This window comes from Gracilinanus agilis, chromosome 4, assembly GCF_016433145.1.
Source record: "Gracilinanus agilis isolate LMUSP501 chromosome 4, AgileGrace, whole genome shotgun sequence".
Taxonomy (NCBI): Eukaryota; Metazoa; Chordata; class Mammalia; order Didelphimorphia; family Didelphidae; genus Gracilinanus; species Gracilinanus agilis.
The window spans coordinates 26719532-26740321 of NC_058133.1; the positions used below are offsets into that span (position 1 = coordinate 26719532).

The window sequence follows — 20790 nt, forward strand, 5'->3', positions numbered from 1 at the left end:
GTCAGCGAGTGATGCGAGCTTTCCCTCCCTCCACCTCCCTGACTGCCCGAACACAGAGAAAGTGAGGCAGAAAAGGGAACGGCGAAATGAAGCCTGATCCGAGGCTCACTGCTCTCCATGGGACAATCAGAACAGGAGACTTGGGAAAAGGTCAGACAGAGCCAAACAGGAAGCAGAGGTCACTGACAAAAAAAAGCTCTGAAGGGAATCACTGGAAGAAGATAAAAGAAGATCCAGGACCCTCGAGGGGAAAGGGACCCTGGAAGCCCTCTCCCCCAGCCTGCAGATGAAACAGGTCTCTCCATAGCCACTGCCACAAGGAGGCCCCCAGCCTCCCCCTGGTGCCTGCAGTGATGACAGAGTCCGTCCCTCCCTCTGGGGCAGCCCAAGCCTGAGCTGGCAGGACCCGTGTCCTGGCACCACTGGGCCGCTCCTCTCAGGCCCCCTCATTCTGCCCTCGGAGGCTGCGCAGCAGAAGCCCCAGGCAAGAATCCGCCCTTCTTGGCGGCCACTGTCCTCGGAGCAACAATGACTGAAACAACATCGGTATGACCCCGTGTTGTACCTACAAGAAAGCCCTTTTCATAAGCCGGCACAAGTTCCGTGCTTCCTCTAAAGGACTGAAGATTCTAGTTACAATCACAACTCAAGACTCCTTGGGAAAGGCATGTCCAGCGAGCCTGGGTGAGAACGGCTGGGACTGACACCCAATGCGTCCTTACCGCTCTGGGTGCTTTCTGCCTTTGTGAAGTATGGGGATTGGACTAGATCATCTCTGAGATTCCTTCTAGCAGTAAAAGTCTATGAATAAGGAACAGCTAGATGGCTTGGTGGAGAGAGAGAGCCAAGTCTGGAGATAGAAGGTCCCAGGTTCAAATGTAGCTTCAATACTTCCTAACTGTGTGACCCTGGGCAAGTCACTTAACTCCAGTGCCTAGCATTTGTTGCTCGTCTGCCTTGGAACTGATACTTAGTACCTATTTAAGACAGATGGTAAGGGTTTTCTTAAAAGTCTGTGAATGTTATTTGAACACATGCAGCTCAAGATTCAAGTTAATTTTCACAGCTCATTATCTCTACCAAATCCCCCAGCAAAATGGGATTCCTGAAATAGGATGAAATGAAAACAGGCCACATTGCTGAAAAAGCAATTTCTGTCCTCCCCTGTGAAGACATCCACATAAAGCAGACCAGAGCAAAAACACTGGATCCTACTTTGGGAAAGGCAGCAATATTGTATCTATAAGCCATCTATGTATCCAAAGTTTCCCAAAGTCCCCAAATCTTTAAGTCCAGGTAAGCCATTCCAAGCTATTTCCTAAGTGTAAAATGGCACGCTACGGCAGGCATGGAGTTACATAATGCTCGAGATGCCTTGTGCGTCACCTGGTGGCAGAAGCCACTCGGGGCTCAGAGGAACAGGAAGCAGAAAGAGTGCTGGTTTGACGAAAGGGCGCCCCGTCCCAATCCTGCCTCTTCTCCCAGGCATGCTCTGAGGGAACGCACTTCCCGTGTGCGCCTTCTTTCTGCCTCGGTCTTTGTCTCACTGCCTACCTTGCAGAGTTGTGAGGAAAGCACTTGGGATCCCTCAGGAAAGGTGAGCCAGTACTGTTGGTGTCATGGGCCTGGGCAGGAGAGTCCTCTCTGGTGCCCTGGGGGTTGTGCGTGGCAGGATGTCCCATAAAAAGGGCATGGTTGGAGCCTGAAAAGAGCCCTGTGATCCGAGACCCATCACAAACTCTCTCTGTCTAAATTTCCTTCTCTGCCAAATGGAATCCTCTCTATCCTGTCCTGAGAGACACTCGATGGGGTAGGCATTCGGAAACCAGGGACCACCTAGCAGAGATAACTCACCACATACCCTGACCCGGCCCCGGGGCCTCCCCTTCCTCCGGAGACAAAAGCCTACAGTCCTGACTGTATTCTCTTGATTGGTGGATCTCACCACTTCCAGACCAGGCTTCACATCCTGCCCAGCTGGACACCAGGAAACCAGAACTTTCTCAGAACTTGTTATCTGCCCTCCTGCTGGTTGCCTAATCACTGACAGCCCTATGGTTCCATTCACCCTCCCTGGGTCTCCCCAGACCGCAGGCTCCCTTCTTCAGTTCCCCCATATTACAACATAAGCTCCATGAGGGCAAAAGCTGTCTGCGTTCACTCCAGTGCCCAAATCAGTGCCTGATATGTAGCTAATTCTTAGTGATTGCTTGCTCGGTCTTAGGGTTATGATGAGGAAATCACCTTGTAAACATGCACTACAGAAGTCTGAGCCGTTACAATGGCAGGATTATCTCTGCCCAATTGATAACAAAATTGGAGCTCAGGAACTTTATGGGATTCCCCAAAGACCACGTGGTGGGTGGAATGAGAAGCCAGTCTTCTGACTAGCCCGGCAGCGTTCCCACGGGAGCCCCTCCACAGCCCATCACCTACTCCTTTATACACCAACCAATCTGGGTTCAGCTTTCAGAAGTTCCTGACACAAAAACCTTATCTGTACCCAATGTTTCTATAAAACATTAATTTAAGAAATTCTTGGAAGAGCCCACTACTTACAATTAACAATTTTGACCATTGACAGCAAATTTGCATTTAAAACAAACACCAGCGGGTCAGGGCCACCATCTTCCAGCTGCTGCATTACAGAGATCTGAGAAGGGCGTTCTTCCACAGCATAATCTTCAAGGAGAAAGAGAGAGAGAGAGAGAGAGAGAGAATGAAAGCAGAGCAGAGTGGCAAGGGAATGTGCATGAGGGTGCCTACACATGGGAGAGTAGCAACCTGCTCAAACAGAATCTCTTTACAGCTGAGAGGGGAAAAGGCATTTGATTTTACCCAACTTCCTACCCCAGAAATGGCTCATGCCAAAAATTCTAAAGATAGTCTCTTCCTCATTTATCAGTAATTACTCAGCTTGAACAGTTTCACATACATATTCTGAGACCAACATTTCAAATCTAGTAGTCCCTCTTTATCTGTAGTTTCCCTTTCCTGCAGTTTCAATTACCCAAGGCCAACCTCAAAGTGCTGAAGGTCCCTTTGTCTCAGTTCTTCTGCTTTCACGTTTATTTTTTAAAGGTTTTGGGGAGGGGTAAGAAAGGTTGGGACAGGATTGGGGAGAGAGAGCACATATATATGGGGTGAGCAGTGTTCCCTTTTATCTGTGGTTTCAACCATCCATGGTAGGTCTTGGAATGTACCGGATATGGGGGCTCTACTGTAAGTCACAAAAGAAATTCTGGTACACGAGGTCCAACTCAGATGCTCTGGTGACTCCAATGTTTACCTTCGGAAAATGGATTAATTGATACTTTTGAAAACTCTAAATGTCCTTATCCTCCATGTTCTTGAGTGACAGAGTTATCTATCCTCAGCTGGAAGGTCTCCAACTAAGAAACCAGGGCTGCATGAACTATATTTAGGCAGTGAAAGTTAGGTCAAATCTGGCTGACCCCATAAATGATGCATGAGGAACACTGGCAAAAGGAGGGAGAGAACCCTCCTTAGTAGAAGGTAGGATCAAAAAGTTTCCCTTATGGCTGTGGAAGGTAGTGGTGGACATTTGTCTACCTAGCAGTAAAATCTCTTTCAAGATACAAAGAAGCCCAGTCATCTAACTGTACAAAAGTCTTCTTTAAGACTTTCCAGTAGAATGTTTTAAGAGAAGGTAAGTGCTTGTTTTTGTTTTAATTCAATTAGACCCCAAATGCCAAGACTTTTCTTTAGGACTGATAGATAACTCCTAATATCAAGAGTGGCCAACCATCAGCACCCTTCTGTGGTGCCCTCAAAGCAAAAAGAAAGACAATCTATGATGTTCCAGGCAGGAGGGATGGTAAAAAACGGTATTCTGAAGTGTCATGATAACTCTGATAAGATGTATTCTGAAGTACTTCAATTGATTTTACAGTGTGTCTATACACACACATGCTTTAAACAACTAGAAAAAGAAGAAAAACCTTTTGCAGTAATTGGGAATGTGAGGGACCATGGGATAAAGGCTCTGTCGATGGCACTGGAGGATTCTGGTTCCTGTGTCTAGTCAGCTTAGTCACCAGTCAAGAATGGCATTTAACCCTGTGATGCTACTTACCTCCTTTGACCCCAGTGGAAATGAGGATGGGAGGGAGGCCATCTTCTGGAATTAGGTTCATTGCACTTCCAACAGGACTTCCCACCTGAGTTATACTCCCAGAGAATGCAGAAATATCCATCTACAAAAGTCAAATATAACATCAAAGAGAGTTCGAGACTTCAGGAGAACCTGATAACCTTTCAATATTCCTCCTTCAACATGTAACAAACATTCATGAAGCACCTACTGAGTAATAAGGATCTCCTGTGTGCAAAAGTCCTACATTAGGCTTCTGGGGAAGATGAAATGTTTACCTAAGATGTAGTGCCAACTCTTGTCAAGCTTCCAGTCTCTCTCTCTCTCTCTCTCTCTCTCTCTCTCTCTCTCTCTCTCTCTCTCTATATATATATATATATATATATATATATATATATATATATATATATATATATATATATATATATATACTCTTCCACATAACTAAGCATGGAGAGACTGAGAAGACTACGTGGTACAAGAAGTCAGAGAGGTTAGCTCTTTGCTCAGACCTCTCCTCTTTGCACTTGTCATATTAGAACCTATAACATAACTGTCTGTATTTGTTTTGCCTTCCCTCCTAAACGATAAACATTTTAAGGGCCAGCAAAAACAGCTGTACCTGTTTTTTTTCCTAACATTCCCACCACTAAATGGAGTGAATTTTCTATATATGCCTATCTGTGTGCATATATGTGTACATACATATATATACAAATACATATAAATACACATATGTAGTAGATAGTTAATAAACTGAACTATATTTCAAATATGACAAGTACTTAAGATACATAACTCTCTTCCCCTTTACTGTACAATTAAATAGCATTTATTTCTGTCTGCAGAATTTTGAGGACAGCAATGAACCTTATAGTTAGTCCAAACCCTTGAGTGTTACAGATTAGAAAACTGAGACTTTTGAGAAACTGATTTGTCCCCAAACACACTGCGGTTCATGGTAGGGCCAGAACTAGAAGCCAAGTCTCTTGAGCCCTGGGGCAGTTCTCTTTCCACAATTCTCTCACTCATCTCTGGAGGGTCTACTTTGGAATTCCAGCATGCTCTTCTTGCCTACCAAATGCAGAAGGAGCAGTAAAGGTTGGATAGCGCACTCGTGTTGACTTGAGAACAAGGCACTGAGACTTCTTAATACTCAGAGCTGCTCTGCCCCCTGGAGACTTTCAGCGAAGGGGCTGAAACTGGTGTTGAGGGGATTCCTGGGTAAAAGACACCTGAGGTCCCTTCCAGTGTGGCGATTCTGGATTCAGCACAAGCACATTATTGTGCAGAACAGACGTTCCTTTGTTCTGACTAATGAGTTCTCTTACCTCTGCTGGCAGTGGACTGCTGCTCACTGGCTGGGCTGGGTCATGGGACACAGCCAAGGCTCCCGTGGAGGAAGGACCACTCACTGTTAATTTGGCTGCATCAGCAACTTCCCCATTAGGCAAGATCCCATCAGCAAACCACACTCGCCTTTGCTCTCGGGGCTGAGCCACTTAAGGGGCCAGAAAAAGAAAAGAGGCATCAATATGACAACAGGATGAGTTTGAAATGTCACCAGCTCGAAGTGTCACCTAATCCAGGTGTGCAGACATGATTAATGGTGGAACTGTCTTTGGAATCTAATAATTCCCCATCCATGGGGCTAAAGGCAACAAAAGCTGCTTCTAAACAGTGTCCCATGCTTACTTCAACATCAGAGAAGCTCTTTTGTGTGACACGCACTAGGGGCTCTCACATTTCCCTGCGATATAATCACAACCTTTGACACGTTTCGCTGTCCAAAAAAAGGGAAAAAGAACAGAATATGTCCAAAATGAGTATACCTAGAAAGCTCCTAGAAGATGAATTAATAGTAGGGGGAACATGGCCACAGACCTCCAAAAGCTCCAGTAAATAAGAGGTTGTCTCCCTGGTTTGTGGTTAAAAAGAACCAAAAAGATGCATGGAAAAATGCTGGAGAGTCCCTACTGATTAGGATGGAAGAGTGAAAACCATGGGACAAGAAATGGCAAGAGAGTCAACTAGATTCCTTCGGGGCAAACTGGAAATGAAGAAGACAAAGGTGCTATATAACATGGAATAGGGAGAAGGCGGTCCCTTTTCCTGACTCTTCTGGGAGTATATCTTTACTCCAACTCTGGATACCTTCAAACCAATTAACAGTCAAACAAGAGTGAACATAGGGAAGAGGAACCCCTATCTCCTCACCCCCAAAGTGGCAAATGAAATAAAGGCATCAGTGGTTTCAAGAAAGAAATCTCGAACTCAAAAATACAGGCATTATGGCCAAGTGATGGTCTGATAGTAAAGGGAGATGGGAAGAGTATGATCACAGTCAGTGAAATAGAGGTCTCTGCTCATCAAAATGAGGCTGGAAGAGTTAGAAGGGGGCATTACTCAAAGAAAAGGAAGAAAAAATTATAACGAATATCCAGAAAAAATTCTCCCTGACAATAAGATCATCAAAGAGAAATATGTATTTCTTATTTATATTGTTACTATTATTAATAAATCTTGGAACTTGTAAATTATCTTTTAGCTGGCAATCTTAAGGTACTTTACAGACATACACTGATGTGTACATGTCACCAACTGAGTTGCAAGTCTCTATGTTCTGTACCTATCATGTGCCACATCCAATTTAAAAGTTGGGCCATGTTTGAGGTAGGTTGATCCTTTCTACATGTTGTTAGAAATCTGAAGGAAGAGACATCACAGGACTGGTCAGGAGGAGGGGTGTGATGTCTGTGTCCCATATGTTCTTTTCATCACTTCCTAGGAACCTATGAAGGGCACAAAGAGGGGACTAGGAGAGGTAGCCCGAACAGAAATATTCTACACCCACGACTCCTTCAAGAATCAGATTGGGAATTACTCTGCTCTCCTAGACTAGCTTGGTAAGGGTATCACCAAAGGTGCAGGTAACACACCACCATGTTCCACGGGCCCAGAGAGTCTCAATGATTCACGCCTCCTTCTTCCACTTCAGCTCCCACCCAAAGGAACCTATCTGTGGCATTAAAAAAAACTGTGCCAGCCCCTTTTTAGAGGGGTGTGAAGAAGGGGGAAAAAAAACAAGTGAGAAAGAGAGAGAAGAGTGTGCAGTCCCCTACCTTCTGCTCCGGGGTGCTTTAAAACTCCCACAGGCACCATCACAGTGGGAGGTGGAGAGCTCAGTGCTCCTGAGGCCTGAGCTTGCTGCAAGGGAGGGATAGTAGAACAGTACTCTGCAGGATTGTTAGGGTTAGGGCTCTGGCTTGAGGCACTCATCATGTTCTCCCAGGCTTGAGCTAAAGCAAATACAGACACAATCAATGTGAATGGATTGTAAAATATGGATACCAAGATCTGCTCCTGCTTAACCCTCACAGCAAGGCCTCTCTCCTCCTTGTGATAGAGGTATAATGGAAAGAGGAAATTCTGCTTCACCAAGGAAAAATTCAGCTAGGGAAACTGTTAATTTAGTCGAAGCAAATAAAAATTACATGGATCTTTTCCCATATGGGTTCATATTCTGTTCTTAAGTTCATGCCTAAGCCCTTTGTTTCTTTCAAAGAGGACTATAATTTCCTTCTAAAGGAAATTAAACATCAAATAACTAGCTTACAGTTTTGCAAGTGTTCTGTTCTTTCCTTTACATTCCAAGGGTTTATATAAAGTTCTACTAAATTTTCAAATCTGGGGGCTTAAGCACTGTTATTATCTTTAGTGCAGGACTTTCAGCTTCAGCCTAATAAGCTTCTAAATTCTTGGGAGGGGAAGGGGACTAAAGACTTCATCTGAAAAGCTCCAAAGCTTGAGATTTAGCAGACAGACCACAGGGATGCTATAGTTTACCTCTATCTACGAACATCTCCACCTAGCATAGTAATATGGGGAGTGATCGTTAATAACCACTGCTATACTTTGGTTGTGTCTCCAAGCGCATGACTCATCAATAGATGAGTGCCAATGAATGAACATGGAATGTGCCATAGAGAATACGAGTAAAGGTACTCAAAGTGAACACCGTAAGGGACCATAAGGGAAAGAAATGTGCTCCAAATGAGATCACGTGCAAAGTGCTTAGTAAATGTAAAGATGCTCCCTAACTTCTAGTCATCACCATCATTCTGAGTACTCCATCTGTAACAAAGGCACATTCACTTTAATCTGAGAAAGGAGCTAAAGAAATGGGAGTTCTTAGTTGGGTGACTTTGGGAAAATGGCCTCCCCCTATGTTCCTTCAGCTCCCAGAGGAAGGAACTGAATTCAATGATGTCAAGTCCCTTCCAGTACTTCACCACTAGGGTTAACTATTAAAACTCAGGTATAGCAGCATGATTACCACATGAGCAGAAACGGGTGGAATGAAAAGTGTTAGCAAGTGTCCTCACACTCAGAATCAACCCAACCAGTGTCAGGGTTAGGAGCCCCAAGACTCTAGATCCTGAACACATCAGTTTTCAGGAGCAGGCCAGTACCAGGATAGGATCTCAAAGCCCTGTGTGAAGTTCATGGGAATAAGAGAAAAGGAGAAGGGGGAGGGAGGGAGGGTGAGAGATGGCATAGAAAGGGCACACTGAAAAGCACCAAATTAAATATTAAGAAAAAGACTTGGCCAAGCCATGCGAGAGGAGAGATGCTTAAAAAACCAGGACAAGGGGATAACCCTAAGGATGCCCTTTGGAGGGGCCTCCTTGGCTTAACACAAAGTAAGACTTGCCTATGAACCCTCTGTCATTTCCTTCATCTTGGGCTGTGCCAAGTCAAAAACAGCTACTGAGGTGGAAGCCCTTCTATGGCCAAGGAGGTGCCAGGCACTGTAATTAAGCTGGGCACTCGTGTCTATGGCCCAGTGCCAGGGAAGGAAAATGGAAGCAGTGAAATAAAAATCAATGGCCCCTGAAAGGGGAGCACATGATGAATGTCTGCTCAAAGTTGTAAGAATTGAGAAGTGGAAGGAAACTGAGTGGATCATAGGAGATGAGAACTGCTCGGACTAACTAGCATGCAATTGGTTAACAGGCCAGCACCAGGAAAACATCACGATGGGCGATGCAGACAGAGACAGAGCAGGAAGGGGCCCAGAGCAGAGAAACGGCAGCTTCTGGAGGATGCTAGACTGTGGCATGGGCAGGGACCCTGCCCCCCCATGCTCACCGTAACACAAGCCTGTTAGGATTCATTTTGGCAACAGTACAAGGAGGCTTTCAGAGGAAAAACATTAGAGTCTGATCAATTTTATTATACCCCTTTACAAGAACACTTAAGGTTTTTAACTGAAATATGTTTAGGTCTCTTTTCCAACCCCAGAGGATGAAGACTGCATTGACTATATTTAACCCAATATGTATACAATTATGTGATGGAAAATGAAGTTGCATAATCACTTTGCCTATAACAAATCTAAATGCTAAGAGGGCTGCTCCTTCAAAAACCAACATTCCATTTGTTCCTGAAAGTCAGAACATTTACTTCTTTTAATAAAAAAAAACGAGAAGAAAGGTTCTCAATATTGATAATGCTTGCTTTTCCTCCCAAAGGGAATCAGACGGCAGCCCTCAAAAGCACCCAGTCGTATGCAATATCCTCCCCATGGAATCACATATCTCCCATCCCTCTGCCCCCATATTTTCAAATACTCAGAGTACTAGATTTGTGAGTGCAACCAGTCTCTTCTTTCCTGGTAACACTTACCTGGTTTTAGCCTTTAACCTTTATATTAGGGAGAGGGATTCTGAGTTTTCAACACATATTTCAAATAGAGGCATTTAACTTAATCTTTCCAACTAAATTCAACACATTTTAAGAAGGCGAACCACTTATTTAAAAAATCCTTCAAAAAGGGCAGGAAGAAGCAATAATGTTTGTAAGAGGCCTCTCGAGTTCTCTCAAGGTCCCTGTAAGACTCAGCCCTCTCCTAATTAACACTCACCATTCATGAGCACGGAATGGCAGATCACACACACTCGGGCTTCCTTTCTCTCCATATACAGCAACTTGCACTTCAGGCTACAACATGCAGCACAGAAAACCTGTGTAAAGAGAAAACAGTCCAAATTACTCAGATCACCCAAAGCAGGAAGAACAGCGAGGAGCTGGGCACAGGTTCTAATCGGAGCACTAGAAAGCCATCAAAAAGAGAAGCCCAGAGGCCAATCCCAACAATAAAGCAATCAGTCAACCAATCTACTCAGCTCTCTCTGAAATCCCAAGACTAGATGACCCAGGATGTCAAAACCAAAAAAAAAAAACAAAAAGGTTTGCTGGGAACAACTTGCCAGTGATCTTGAAGAGTGCTCTGCTTCTCATACTTTCTTCAGCATTCATTAGTAGGTGTGTATGCACACATACATGTACATGAGAGAGACAGAGACTGAAAGCCAGATGGATGGAGGAAGAAAGACACAGAGAAAGACAGAGACGTAGAGACTGAAGACACAAAGAGTGAATAAAACATAAAGAGACACAGACAAGAGAAACACAGACAGAGGAAGGAATGGGGAGGGGAAGGGAGAGAAGCACGCTACTGATAGCAAGGATCATGTAAATTAATTCCATATACTTCAATTAAGCACCTCCAGTATATAAGGCAGTCTCTGCTTTCAAGAAGCTCATAATCTGGCACTGGTATGGATGTGTGAGTCCCTCTCCCCACTCCCAATAAAGTTAAGACAAGGAGTTCTAGGTTAATGTGAGGAATAGAACGCATTCGGCTGGCAGAGATGGAAGAAGGAGCAGCCTGGAGGATGGACTAATTATCCCTGTAGTGCCCACAATGATTTGCATATAGTGGGCACTCAGAAATAGTATTTGAGGGAATGAACGGGCACACAGTACATCCACAGCACAGAGAGAACATGAGGTAGCCATTTGTTCAGACAAGAGACAATAACCTAGTTAACTTGACCATACATGAGCAGGCAGGTTTGGGGGTAAAGTGAGCTCAGTTAGACCCCCAACTCAGGTCCTCTGGTTATCTGGGAGAGGGTCTTTATCTTGACTAGATGCTCAGTTTCATAAAAGCAGGGCCATGCTGGATCTACACTGTGAGTCTTCTTGTGGGTCCAGCTCAGGGATCTCCACAATTAATCCATTAGACCTAGACGAGGCAGCCCGTCTTTAGGGAGTGTCTATTCCTTTTCCTAAAGGGTAATGCGGTCGTCTAGGTCGTGATCCAAAAGTGACTGGACAGATGATGCTGTCCCTACCCAAAATGACCTGGCAGAACCCCCTCAGGACTCTCACCCAGACTACTAAAATAGCCTTTAGCAGTTCCCTAGTACCTACCAAATAAAAGACAAAGTCCTTAATCTGGCTTTTAAGGCTCTCCACAGTCTCATTCCAAACTACTTTTCAGCTTTATTCCCCACAACTTCTCTCTCTCACTCATATACTCTCTGCTCTAGCCCCAATGGACCACAAGCTAGACCCAATCCCAAGCTGGCCTCTCACAGAGCTGTGAATTTACACATTCTGTCTCCCAAGCCTAGAACACTCCTTCCATAGTTCTGCCAGTGGAAAGCCCAGCCGGAGTGTCACATCCTTCAAGAAGTCTCCCTGGATTCCTCTAACTCTTGTTAGAGCTCCCTCATGCCTCCATTCTTTCCTGCTATTCATTCTGGCTCACTTTTCCTATGCACTCAATTACATTTGGACTTAGGTTACCGTTATTTGCGCACATGCCTCCCCTCCCGAGTTCAGTGAGGGCCGGGGATTTGTGGGTTTTCATCTTTTAGTCTCCACGGTTAGAACAAGGCTCTGTGCATAGTAGGTGCTTGAGGTCTCTGTGTTGAATTGATTGGCTTTGGTTCCCCAGTGGATGGACTTCGAGGGCCTCCATGTCCCACTCTAAGAAGCCCTGGGGAAGCTCAGACCCCCAAGACATCTTGTCCAAATAAGGTCAGGAAGAATGGCAAGAATCTGCCCCTTCTAGAGTTGGGGGATTTGAATAATAATTAGCTGATGACTGGGCAGGCAGCTGCTCCCCTTCCCCCAATTCCCATAAAGGAGGAACAGTTTCCAGGCCAGGCTCCTCCCCCTCTCCCAATGCCTGGTCCTCCTACACAAGCCCCCCAGCCTTGGCCGGTTCTCAAACCCCCTCCCACCAGGCCTTGGCACACCTGACCTTTCCCCATCCTAAGCTCCTCCGTTCGCCTGCCATATTTTATGGGGATATATTTTAAGGGTGCCCTGGGTCTCCTTGATCTGTGTGCGGAGCACTGGGCCAGGCCTGCTGCCCACCCCGCTCCCGTTTACTCTGACAGCGGCAATCACAGGCTCCAAAGGCAGATTGTGACCTTGTTTCTGCAGGACTTTTTCCTGTGACCAGACAGAGACAAACCACAGGCAAAGCCACCAACTCTCAGAAGGTGGAAGAATTTGCTTCTAATAGGGACACCTGCAGAGGGAAATGCACCATGTAGGAAAATGAATGCAAGGGAGGCTGCCAGGGGTGAATTCTGCCTGACATTAAGTCTCATGGAGGGCAGGTATTACTGGGACTTGGGGGGAAAGGCTCTCTCTGGAACATCCTCCAGCCCCAGGTTTCTCCATTTCTCTGCAATTCATACTCCTGCCTGAGTGGCCTTGCAGAGAGAGTCCCGGACTTGAAGTTCAGAAGCCTTGAATTCAAATCTCACCTCCTATGTACTAGCTGTGTGACCCTGGAGCAGTTACTTAAACCCTGCCTGTCTCCATTTCCTCATCTGTAAAATGAGGAGAATAATATCATCTACCTCCCAGAGCTAATATTTATAATAACATGATAATATTTATAAAGCACTTTGCAAACCTTAAAGCAATATGCAAGAGCTAGTAGTGATGTTACTATTATTATAATACACATATCCTGATTAGGTTGCTTCAGCCAACTGAAGGAGCCACAACCTCTCTGGGTTCCAATGACCTCAACTATGAAATAACAAGGTTGAAGCTGCTGACCTCAGAGGGTCTCTTCTGGGTTCAAATCTTGGCTCTGATACTAATGATCAGATCCTTGTTTCTGCATGCCCAGCGCCTACTACACACTGCCTTGTGCAGAATAAGCATTGAAAGAATGTTTGTTGAATTTCATTGACCTGACCATGGGTAAGTCCTGTCATTAATCTGGGACTCAGTTTTCTTATAAAAACTGGGATACGACTTTTATTATCTAATAATCAGCAAGATGAGAAACTGACCAGGATTTCACAGCATTTAGAGGTTCATTTGACAGAGAGAGAAGCAGAGGCCAAGGTGAAAGGTCACATGGCCTTTGTTGTCCCAGGTTAGGTATTAAGAAATAAGACTAGAATTCAAACTCGAGCTCTCTGATTCCAAGTCTAATTAATGCTCTATCCACAAAGCCTGCCTCATGTGCTGTCAGCACAGGACTTTGAAAACCTTAAAGCATCAAAGAAATATGATTAATGATTGATTCTATGAAAAGTATTACCCCTCTACTACTCATATCTAGACATATTTATCATAGCTGAGAGTTCTGATATTATAAAACACTAAATGTATGTGGAGAAAAATTACAAATATTATTTTTTTTCCCAAAAAAGAAAAAAAACCAAGACCCTGTATGTATGGGATGGGAAATTTAGAATTCTTGTAGCATACAAAAAGCTATTCAAGTCACAGGAAATTGAAAGACAGGACTTTGAAAGATATATGATTGCTCCCCACAAGACAGTAAAGAATAATAAGTTCGAATAAGAAAAGCTTTCAGCTTTAATTGGCTTTTTATGTACATAATTACAAATGTGATAATCTTGATGGGCTTCCTGTAATCAACTTTTCTCATAAGAAAAAAAAAGCAGTGCTATTTTAAGACCATCTGTAATTATATGAGAGAATTTGATAATGTACATTATGACAGTTGAAATTGTACTCAGTAAGTGTGGCTCCACCACCAGATTCCATCCATGCATCCTATCAAGCTCCTTAGCCTTAATTCACTTATTAAAGGAAAATATAATAGCAATAGCAGTTTACAAAAAGAAACTGCTATGAGTATTTCAAAGGCCTATAAAATCCAATCATTATTAATATGGCCCATGAATATCAAGGAGATTAATGAAAAAATGTGAAGGATGGTAGCCTAGCAGTATCAGATCTCAAAACTGTATTATAAAGCTGTGATCATCAAAACAGTTTGGTACTGGCTAAGAAACAGAACCATGGATCAATGGAATAGATTAGGGGTAAATGACCAGAGCAATCTAGTGTGTGATAAACCCAAAGACACCAGATTTGGGGATAAGAATTCACTATTTGACAAAAACTGCTGGGAAAAGTTTGGCAGGAAGTAGGTATAGACCAAAATCTCATACCCTATACCAAGATAAGGTCAAAATGGGTATATGATTTAGACATAAAGGGTGACACCATAAGCAAATTAGGGGAACATAGAACTGTTTACCTGGCAAATCTATGGAGAAAGGAAGAATTTATGACCAAATAAGAGACAGAGAGAAAGTATTACAAGATGTAAAATAAATCATGTTGATTACATTGAATTTAAAAGGGTTTGAACAAATAAAACCAATGTAACCAAGATTAGAAGAGAAACAGCAAACTGGGGGGGGGGGATTATGGCAAATTGCTTTGATAAAGGTCTAATTTCTCAAATTCATGGAGAACTAAGTCAAATTTATAAGAATACAAGTCATTCCCCAATTGATAAACAGTCAAAGGTTATGAACAAACGGTTTTCGGATGAAGAAATAAAAGTTATCATTAATCATATGAAAAAATGTTCTAAATCATTCTTGATTAGAGAAATGCAAATAACAACAACTCATACCTATCAGATTGGCCAATATAACAGTAAAGGAAAATGATAAATGTTGAAGGGGATGTGGCAAAATTGGGACACTAATACATTGTTGGTAGAATTCTGAACTAATTCACCTATTCTGGAGGACAATTTGGAACTATGCCCACAAAGCTATAAAACTGTTCATACCCTTTGATCCAGTAATATCACTATTATGTCTGTATCCCAAAGAGATCATTAAAAATATTTATAGCAGCTCTTTTTGTGGTGGCAAAGAATTAGGAATTGAGGGATGTCCATCAATTGGGGAATGACTGAACAAATTGTGGTACATGATGGTGATGAAATACCATTTGTGCTGTAAGGAATGATGAACAGCTTGATTTCAGAAAGATCTGGGAAGATCTACATGAACTGATGCAGAGTGAAATAAGTAGAACAGGAGAACATTGTACACACTAACAGCAATACAGTACAATGATCAACTGTGAAAGATTTAGCTCTTCTCAGCAATACAATGATCCAGGACAATTCTGAAGGACTTATGACAAAGAATGCTACCCATGCCAGAGAAAGAACTGGTGGATTTGCATGGATGTGGATCAAAGCATACTATCTTTTGCATTAGTTTATTAGTTTAATTATATTTTTATTTGAGGGTTTTGTATTTATATGAATATTCTCTCTTACAACAATGACCAATATGAAAGTATGCTTTGCGTGATACTGTATGTATAACCCAGATCAAATTGCTTACCATCTCAAGATGGAGGAGGGAAAGAAGAGAGGGAGACAATTTAGATCTTATAATTTTGGAAAATGTATGTTGAAAATTGTTATGTGAAACTGGGTAAATAAAATGTCTTTTTAAAAAATGAACTGGCCCATGTATTACCTCATCAGTTCCTAAACTTTTGAATAAAAGAAGGGTTCTCAGTTAATAAACCTTAACTCAGTACCTACTATTCACCAAGCACTATGTTAAACACAGGAGATACAAAGGCAGGAAAAACAAGCCCTGTCCTAAAGGTGCTCACATCTACTAGGGCAAAAAATATGCAAGGAGCTCCAGGTAAATAGGATACAGACAATATGGATGGGCATAGTTTCAGAGGAAAAGCCCTAGGATTTAGGAGGTCAGGGAAGGGCTTCTTACAGAAGGTGGGACTTTAGCTGAGACTGAGAAGAAATCAGGGAAGCTGGGAGGTGGAGATGGGAAGAGAGAACATTTCAGACATGGGGGGCAGTTCCATTGTGCTCCATATTTGGAAAAACCTAAGTCTACTAAGTGGCTTTTCCTTGGGCCAACCCCAGGGAGAGATGAAGTTACCAAACACAAGAAAACATGTGCGTGTCTTGAGAAAATCAACCTCACATAATTCCAGAATTTGATCTCCGTGGTCATCAGAAGAAATGCCCTCTGGGCAGCTGGGTAGCTCAGTGGATTGAGAGTCAGGGAGGTCCTAGGTTCAAATCCAGCCTCAGACACTTCCCAGCTGTATGACCCTGGGCAAGTCACTTGACTTCCATTGCCCACCCTTACCACTCTTCCACCTAGGAACCAATACACAGAAGTTAAGGGTAAAAAAAAAAAAGAAGAAGAAATGCCCTCCATTCCATTCCTAACAAGTAGTTATCTGATCTTTTCTGGAAGACCTCTTGGAGGCAAGCAACTCATTCCACTTTGAAACAGTTCAGATAGTTATTAAAGCTTAAGTCTGATTCTCTGGAACATCTATCCACCTATTCCTTAAACTCTGTCCCGTGAAGTCCAGCAGAATGAGTCTACTCCTTCATATCCAAATAATAACCTAGCAAATACCTGAGGCCTGCTGCTATCATATCACCTCTAAATGATCTTCACATAGCAAACACAGTCTCTAGTGCTTTCATGATCCCGATCACCCTCAGAATGGTTCCCTGCTTGTCTTTCTTAGAAGATGGTTCCCTGAAAGCCGATAGCAGTGCCTTCTTGTGGACATTGTGTACTTCTTCCATCATGACATAGGACATGAGGTTTTCTGACTTCTAAAGGCCTGGAGACTCCAAAGAATCACAAAACAGCAGAGACCATCAAGACCACACATACCTGAATAAGAAACCTCCCTATGACATATCTCCCAAGTGCTAATCCAGCTTTGTACCAAGACCTCTGGTGAGAGATAACCCCCTAATTCTTCAGCCAGACCATTAATTCTAAAGAAGCTCTCCCTTGTTAGGAAGGTTTTCCTCACACTCAGCTGAAAACTACCCTCGCAATTTCCACTCACTGCTCCTAGCTCTACCCACAACCATGAAGTACTAATCAAACATGAAATGGGTCTGAAATTGACTACAGAGCTGGTTTTCTAAAAAGAGCAACCTGCCAATTTAGATGCATATAAATATAACTCGGGTTTATAATATTTAAATGTATGAGTATTCACTATGTATTGAATACTTATATCCTCTGAATGGATAGAAAATAGGCCCTACTGGAATAATCCTGAAAATTAATCTGAATAATTCTTTAATAATCCACATTTTCTTTAAAACATAAAACATGCGGGGGCAGCTGGATGGCTCAGTGGATTGAGAACCAGGCCTAGAGACGGGAGGTTCTAGGTTCAAATCTGGCCTCAGACACTTCCTAGCTGTGTGACCCTGGGCAAGTCACTTAACCCCCACTGCCTAGCCCTGTAACAAATAAAAAATTAATATAGAAGGATATATATACAAAAAGATATTAGGGCTTAAAAAATAAAAAAAAAAACATAAAACATGCAGGGGCAGCTAGGTGGCTCCGTGGATAGAATGCCAGGTCTGCAGTCGGGAGGTTCAAATCTGGCCTCAGATACTTCCTACCTGTCTGGGCAAGTCACATAACCCTGTTTGCCTAGCCCTTGACCCTCTTCTGTCAAAGTTCCTACTTAGAAAGTATGGGTTTAAAAAATAATAAACTAATAAGCATGTTACAACTACTTTATATTGTGTCTGTTTTTAAATATGGAGATGAACATCATAATGAAAATGGACCTTGAGGAATCTAGGATGGAAAAAAATTGTAAAGGAAATAATGGTTGTAAAACAAAATCACTGAGAGTCTATTTAAGCGATACCCTAATAAAAAGTATCCATAGAGAGGATAATATAAGCAAAAACCACATTCAGCAAGTTGCATTTCCAAATAATGGTACACATTTCCTATCCCATTAGTCCATCTGCTTAAGTGCTATTGACCTCCGTCTAACTCCTTTCTTTTTTTTTTTAAGGGTTCATCCTTTTCCTAATGAGGAAACTGAGATGCCACAAAAAGAAAAGTAACTTGTTCATGGAAAACTGGGATCCAGAAAGGAAAACTAGCTTCCCCTCCCAGCCCAGTTCTGACCTTCTGAACTTTAAAAACAAACATAACTCTCCTTGAACTTCTCTGTTACCTGGGGCCTCCTTGTGGAGCATCCTACCACCCCTTACAGCCTGCTTACCTTTAAATTCCCCCCTACAAGGCTCTTGTCCCTTGTCTCCCAATCCCATTGCTTGATTCTCCTCTAGGCCCTGATCTAAATTGTTGGCCTTCAAAATCAGAACTCCAGGGGGCAGCTGGATAGCTCAGTGGATTGAGGGTCAGGCCTAGAGACCAGAGTCCTAGGTTCAAATCTGGCCTCAGACACGTCCCAGCTGTGTGACCCTGGGCAAGTCACTTGACCCCCATTGCCTACCCTTACCACTCTTCCATCTATGAGCCAATACACAGAAATTAAGGGTTTAAAAAAAAATCAGAACTCCATGCTTGGCACCTTCATCTTCCCTTGCCCACACCCCTATTTATATGTTGTCCTTCCCCCATTAAAATGTAAGCTTCTTGAGCATTGGCACTGTCTTTATTTTTATTCTTTTAACTATGTATATCTCCAAAGCAAAGTATAGTGCTTAGCCTATAAGTGCCTATCAAAGGCTGGTTTCCGTTACATGACCAAAAAACTAAGCCAAAAACTAAAACAGAAATTTCTGGTCCCTAATACATAACATCCTATGATTATCTTTTTGGTTCCTGTTCTGTTTAGATAGTCAAATATGCCAATTCCCTTGAAAAATAACCCCCTATGAAAAGGGATCCAAACACTAAATAAGTGCCTGACAGGCAGGAGAGACACATCCCTGTCCCCGAGACATTTACTATCCAAATATAACTCCTTCTAAGGAAAAATTGAAATAAAGTAGCAGGAATGCAAAGCAGGAGTCCTGGTTAGGCCACATGATCCAGGTCAAGTAACTTCCCACTCTAGACATCATTATAATTCTGTTTCTAACTGTAATTCCATTTTTATCTAACCCTTTCATCTATGACTTCTTATGGCTCAATAAAATTCATCTTACTGTTTTATATTATTTTATTTACATGAATATTGACCTATTGAGAGTGGAATTTACTCTCTACCTTATCAGCTAAGTCCTAAGGAAATGCTGAGGCACATCAGAGTTTAACATCTTGCCCAGAGATCAAAAATCTAGTTAGTATTTGTTATAGGATTTGAACTCAGGACTTCCTGACTGCAAACCCAACCCTCCATTGGGCAAAAAGGGGATGCAGGAGATAGGCTCTTGAAGTGCTGTAATTAGATGGCCCTTAGCCAGCCCTGTCTCTTCCTACTACTTAATCAAGATTCCTGTGGGCTAAAAAAAGTCTGTGTAAAAGCTATGCTTCCCCTCATGCCATCTCCAACATTCCTGTCTATACTAGAATTCCTCCAGCCCTGTCAATGCCACCCACACGGCCCAGTTATATTGTTACCAAGTGTGATAATAATGATGATGACAACAGCAATGGATTTTAACAGCATTTTAAGTTTTGCAAAAGGCTGTGCAAACTTCCCTTATTTGAAGTTCCATAGAAGGGCTGCCCCAAGCTCTTTTCCCCCAGAGGCTTTGCCCCCTCAGCTGGCCTGGCTCCCAGGACAGGCCCACTAACACACCAACTATTTACAGCCCATACCCTGAAGGGCTCTTCACCAATATGGCCCCAGGGAAAGAAGATTTTTGGCTACAACAATTCTTGAAGATCATCTGCCAAGACAAAGATGAGCAGCAACTGACAAACAGACGAAATCCTCACCCCCTTCAAGTCTAAAGTACAAGTGGAGGAAGAATGGCTGGAAGAACAGCTCACAGGAGAAGGGCTTCTGGGACAGCACCTGCCTCCCAGAAAACCATGAGATTGGTGGGCAAGGAGCACCACTCCTGTTTTTATACATGAGGAAACCAATCCTCAGGGATTTGGCAGACTCCCAGGGCTACTGTCTCTAGCTTAAGGAATTCCAGTGACAGTGAATTCTGTACCATCAGAAGCGGATCATTCCACATGGGGAAGCTTTATTTGCTAAGAAGCTTATCCTAACATTAAGCTGAAATCTACCTCTAGACAACTTCTATTCTTGGTCCAAGTTTAGACTTTTAAGAGTTGTCCAAGGTTATAATGTTATTAAGACAGACCCTACAAGTTAGAAGAGATGACGAAGATCATCCAATCCAACCCTTTCATTTTACCAAGAAGAAAACTGAGATCTAAAGGGATGACATGGTCTGCCCAGGATCTCATAGAGAGCAGGAACAGAACAGAGAACAGAACCCTCCCCTGCCCAGGGGAGCTTTTTATGAGGAGCAAGTGAGATAATATTTGCAAAGCACTTTACACAGTGCTGGCACAGAGTAGGCACTATATAAATAATAGCTAATCACTGTTATCATTGGCTTCCAAGTACAGTCCTCAATCTAAGATGTCACTCTGTATCACAAACACAGACTCATTTCCAAAGAGATTAAAGTAAAGACAGCCTAGCCCTCCACTTCAATCACACATAAAGGATGTGACAAGCCTCACTTGAACATCTACAAAGCACTTTATGTTGGATCCTGAAACATTAAGTGCTACTGTTATCTCCAG

The 20790-nt window shown here is 42.9% G+C and overlaps 1 protein-coding gene across 1 annotated transcript in view; it reads right to left on the reverse strand.

Annotated features, from left to right (window-relative positions):
- Window positions 1-20790, reverse strand: part of ZFYVE9 (zinc finger FYVE-type containing 9) — a 155696-nt gene that overhangs the window by 74036 nt on the left and 60870 nt on the right. Inside the window, exons 6-10 of the mRNA XM_044674808.1 lie at window positions 10041-10140; window positions 7237-7413; window positions 5446-5615; window positions 4097-4217; window positions 2560-2682 (exon numbers count right to left, since the gene is read on the reverse strand). Coding sequence (XP_044530743.1) covers window positions 2560-2682; window positions 4097-4217; window positions 5446-5615; window positions 7237-7413; window positions 10041-10140 — 691 coding nt within the window. The remainder of the gene's footprint in view (window positions 1-2559; window positions 2683-4096; window positions 4218-5445; window positions 5616-7236; window positions 7414-10040; window positions 10141-20790) is intronic.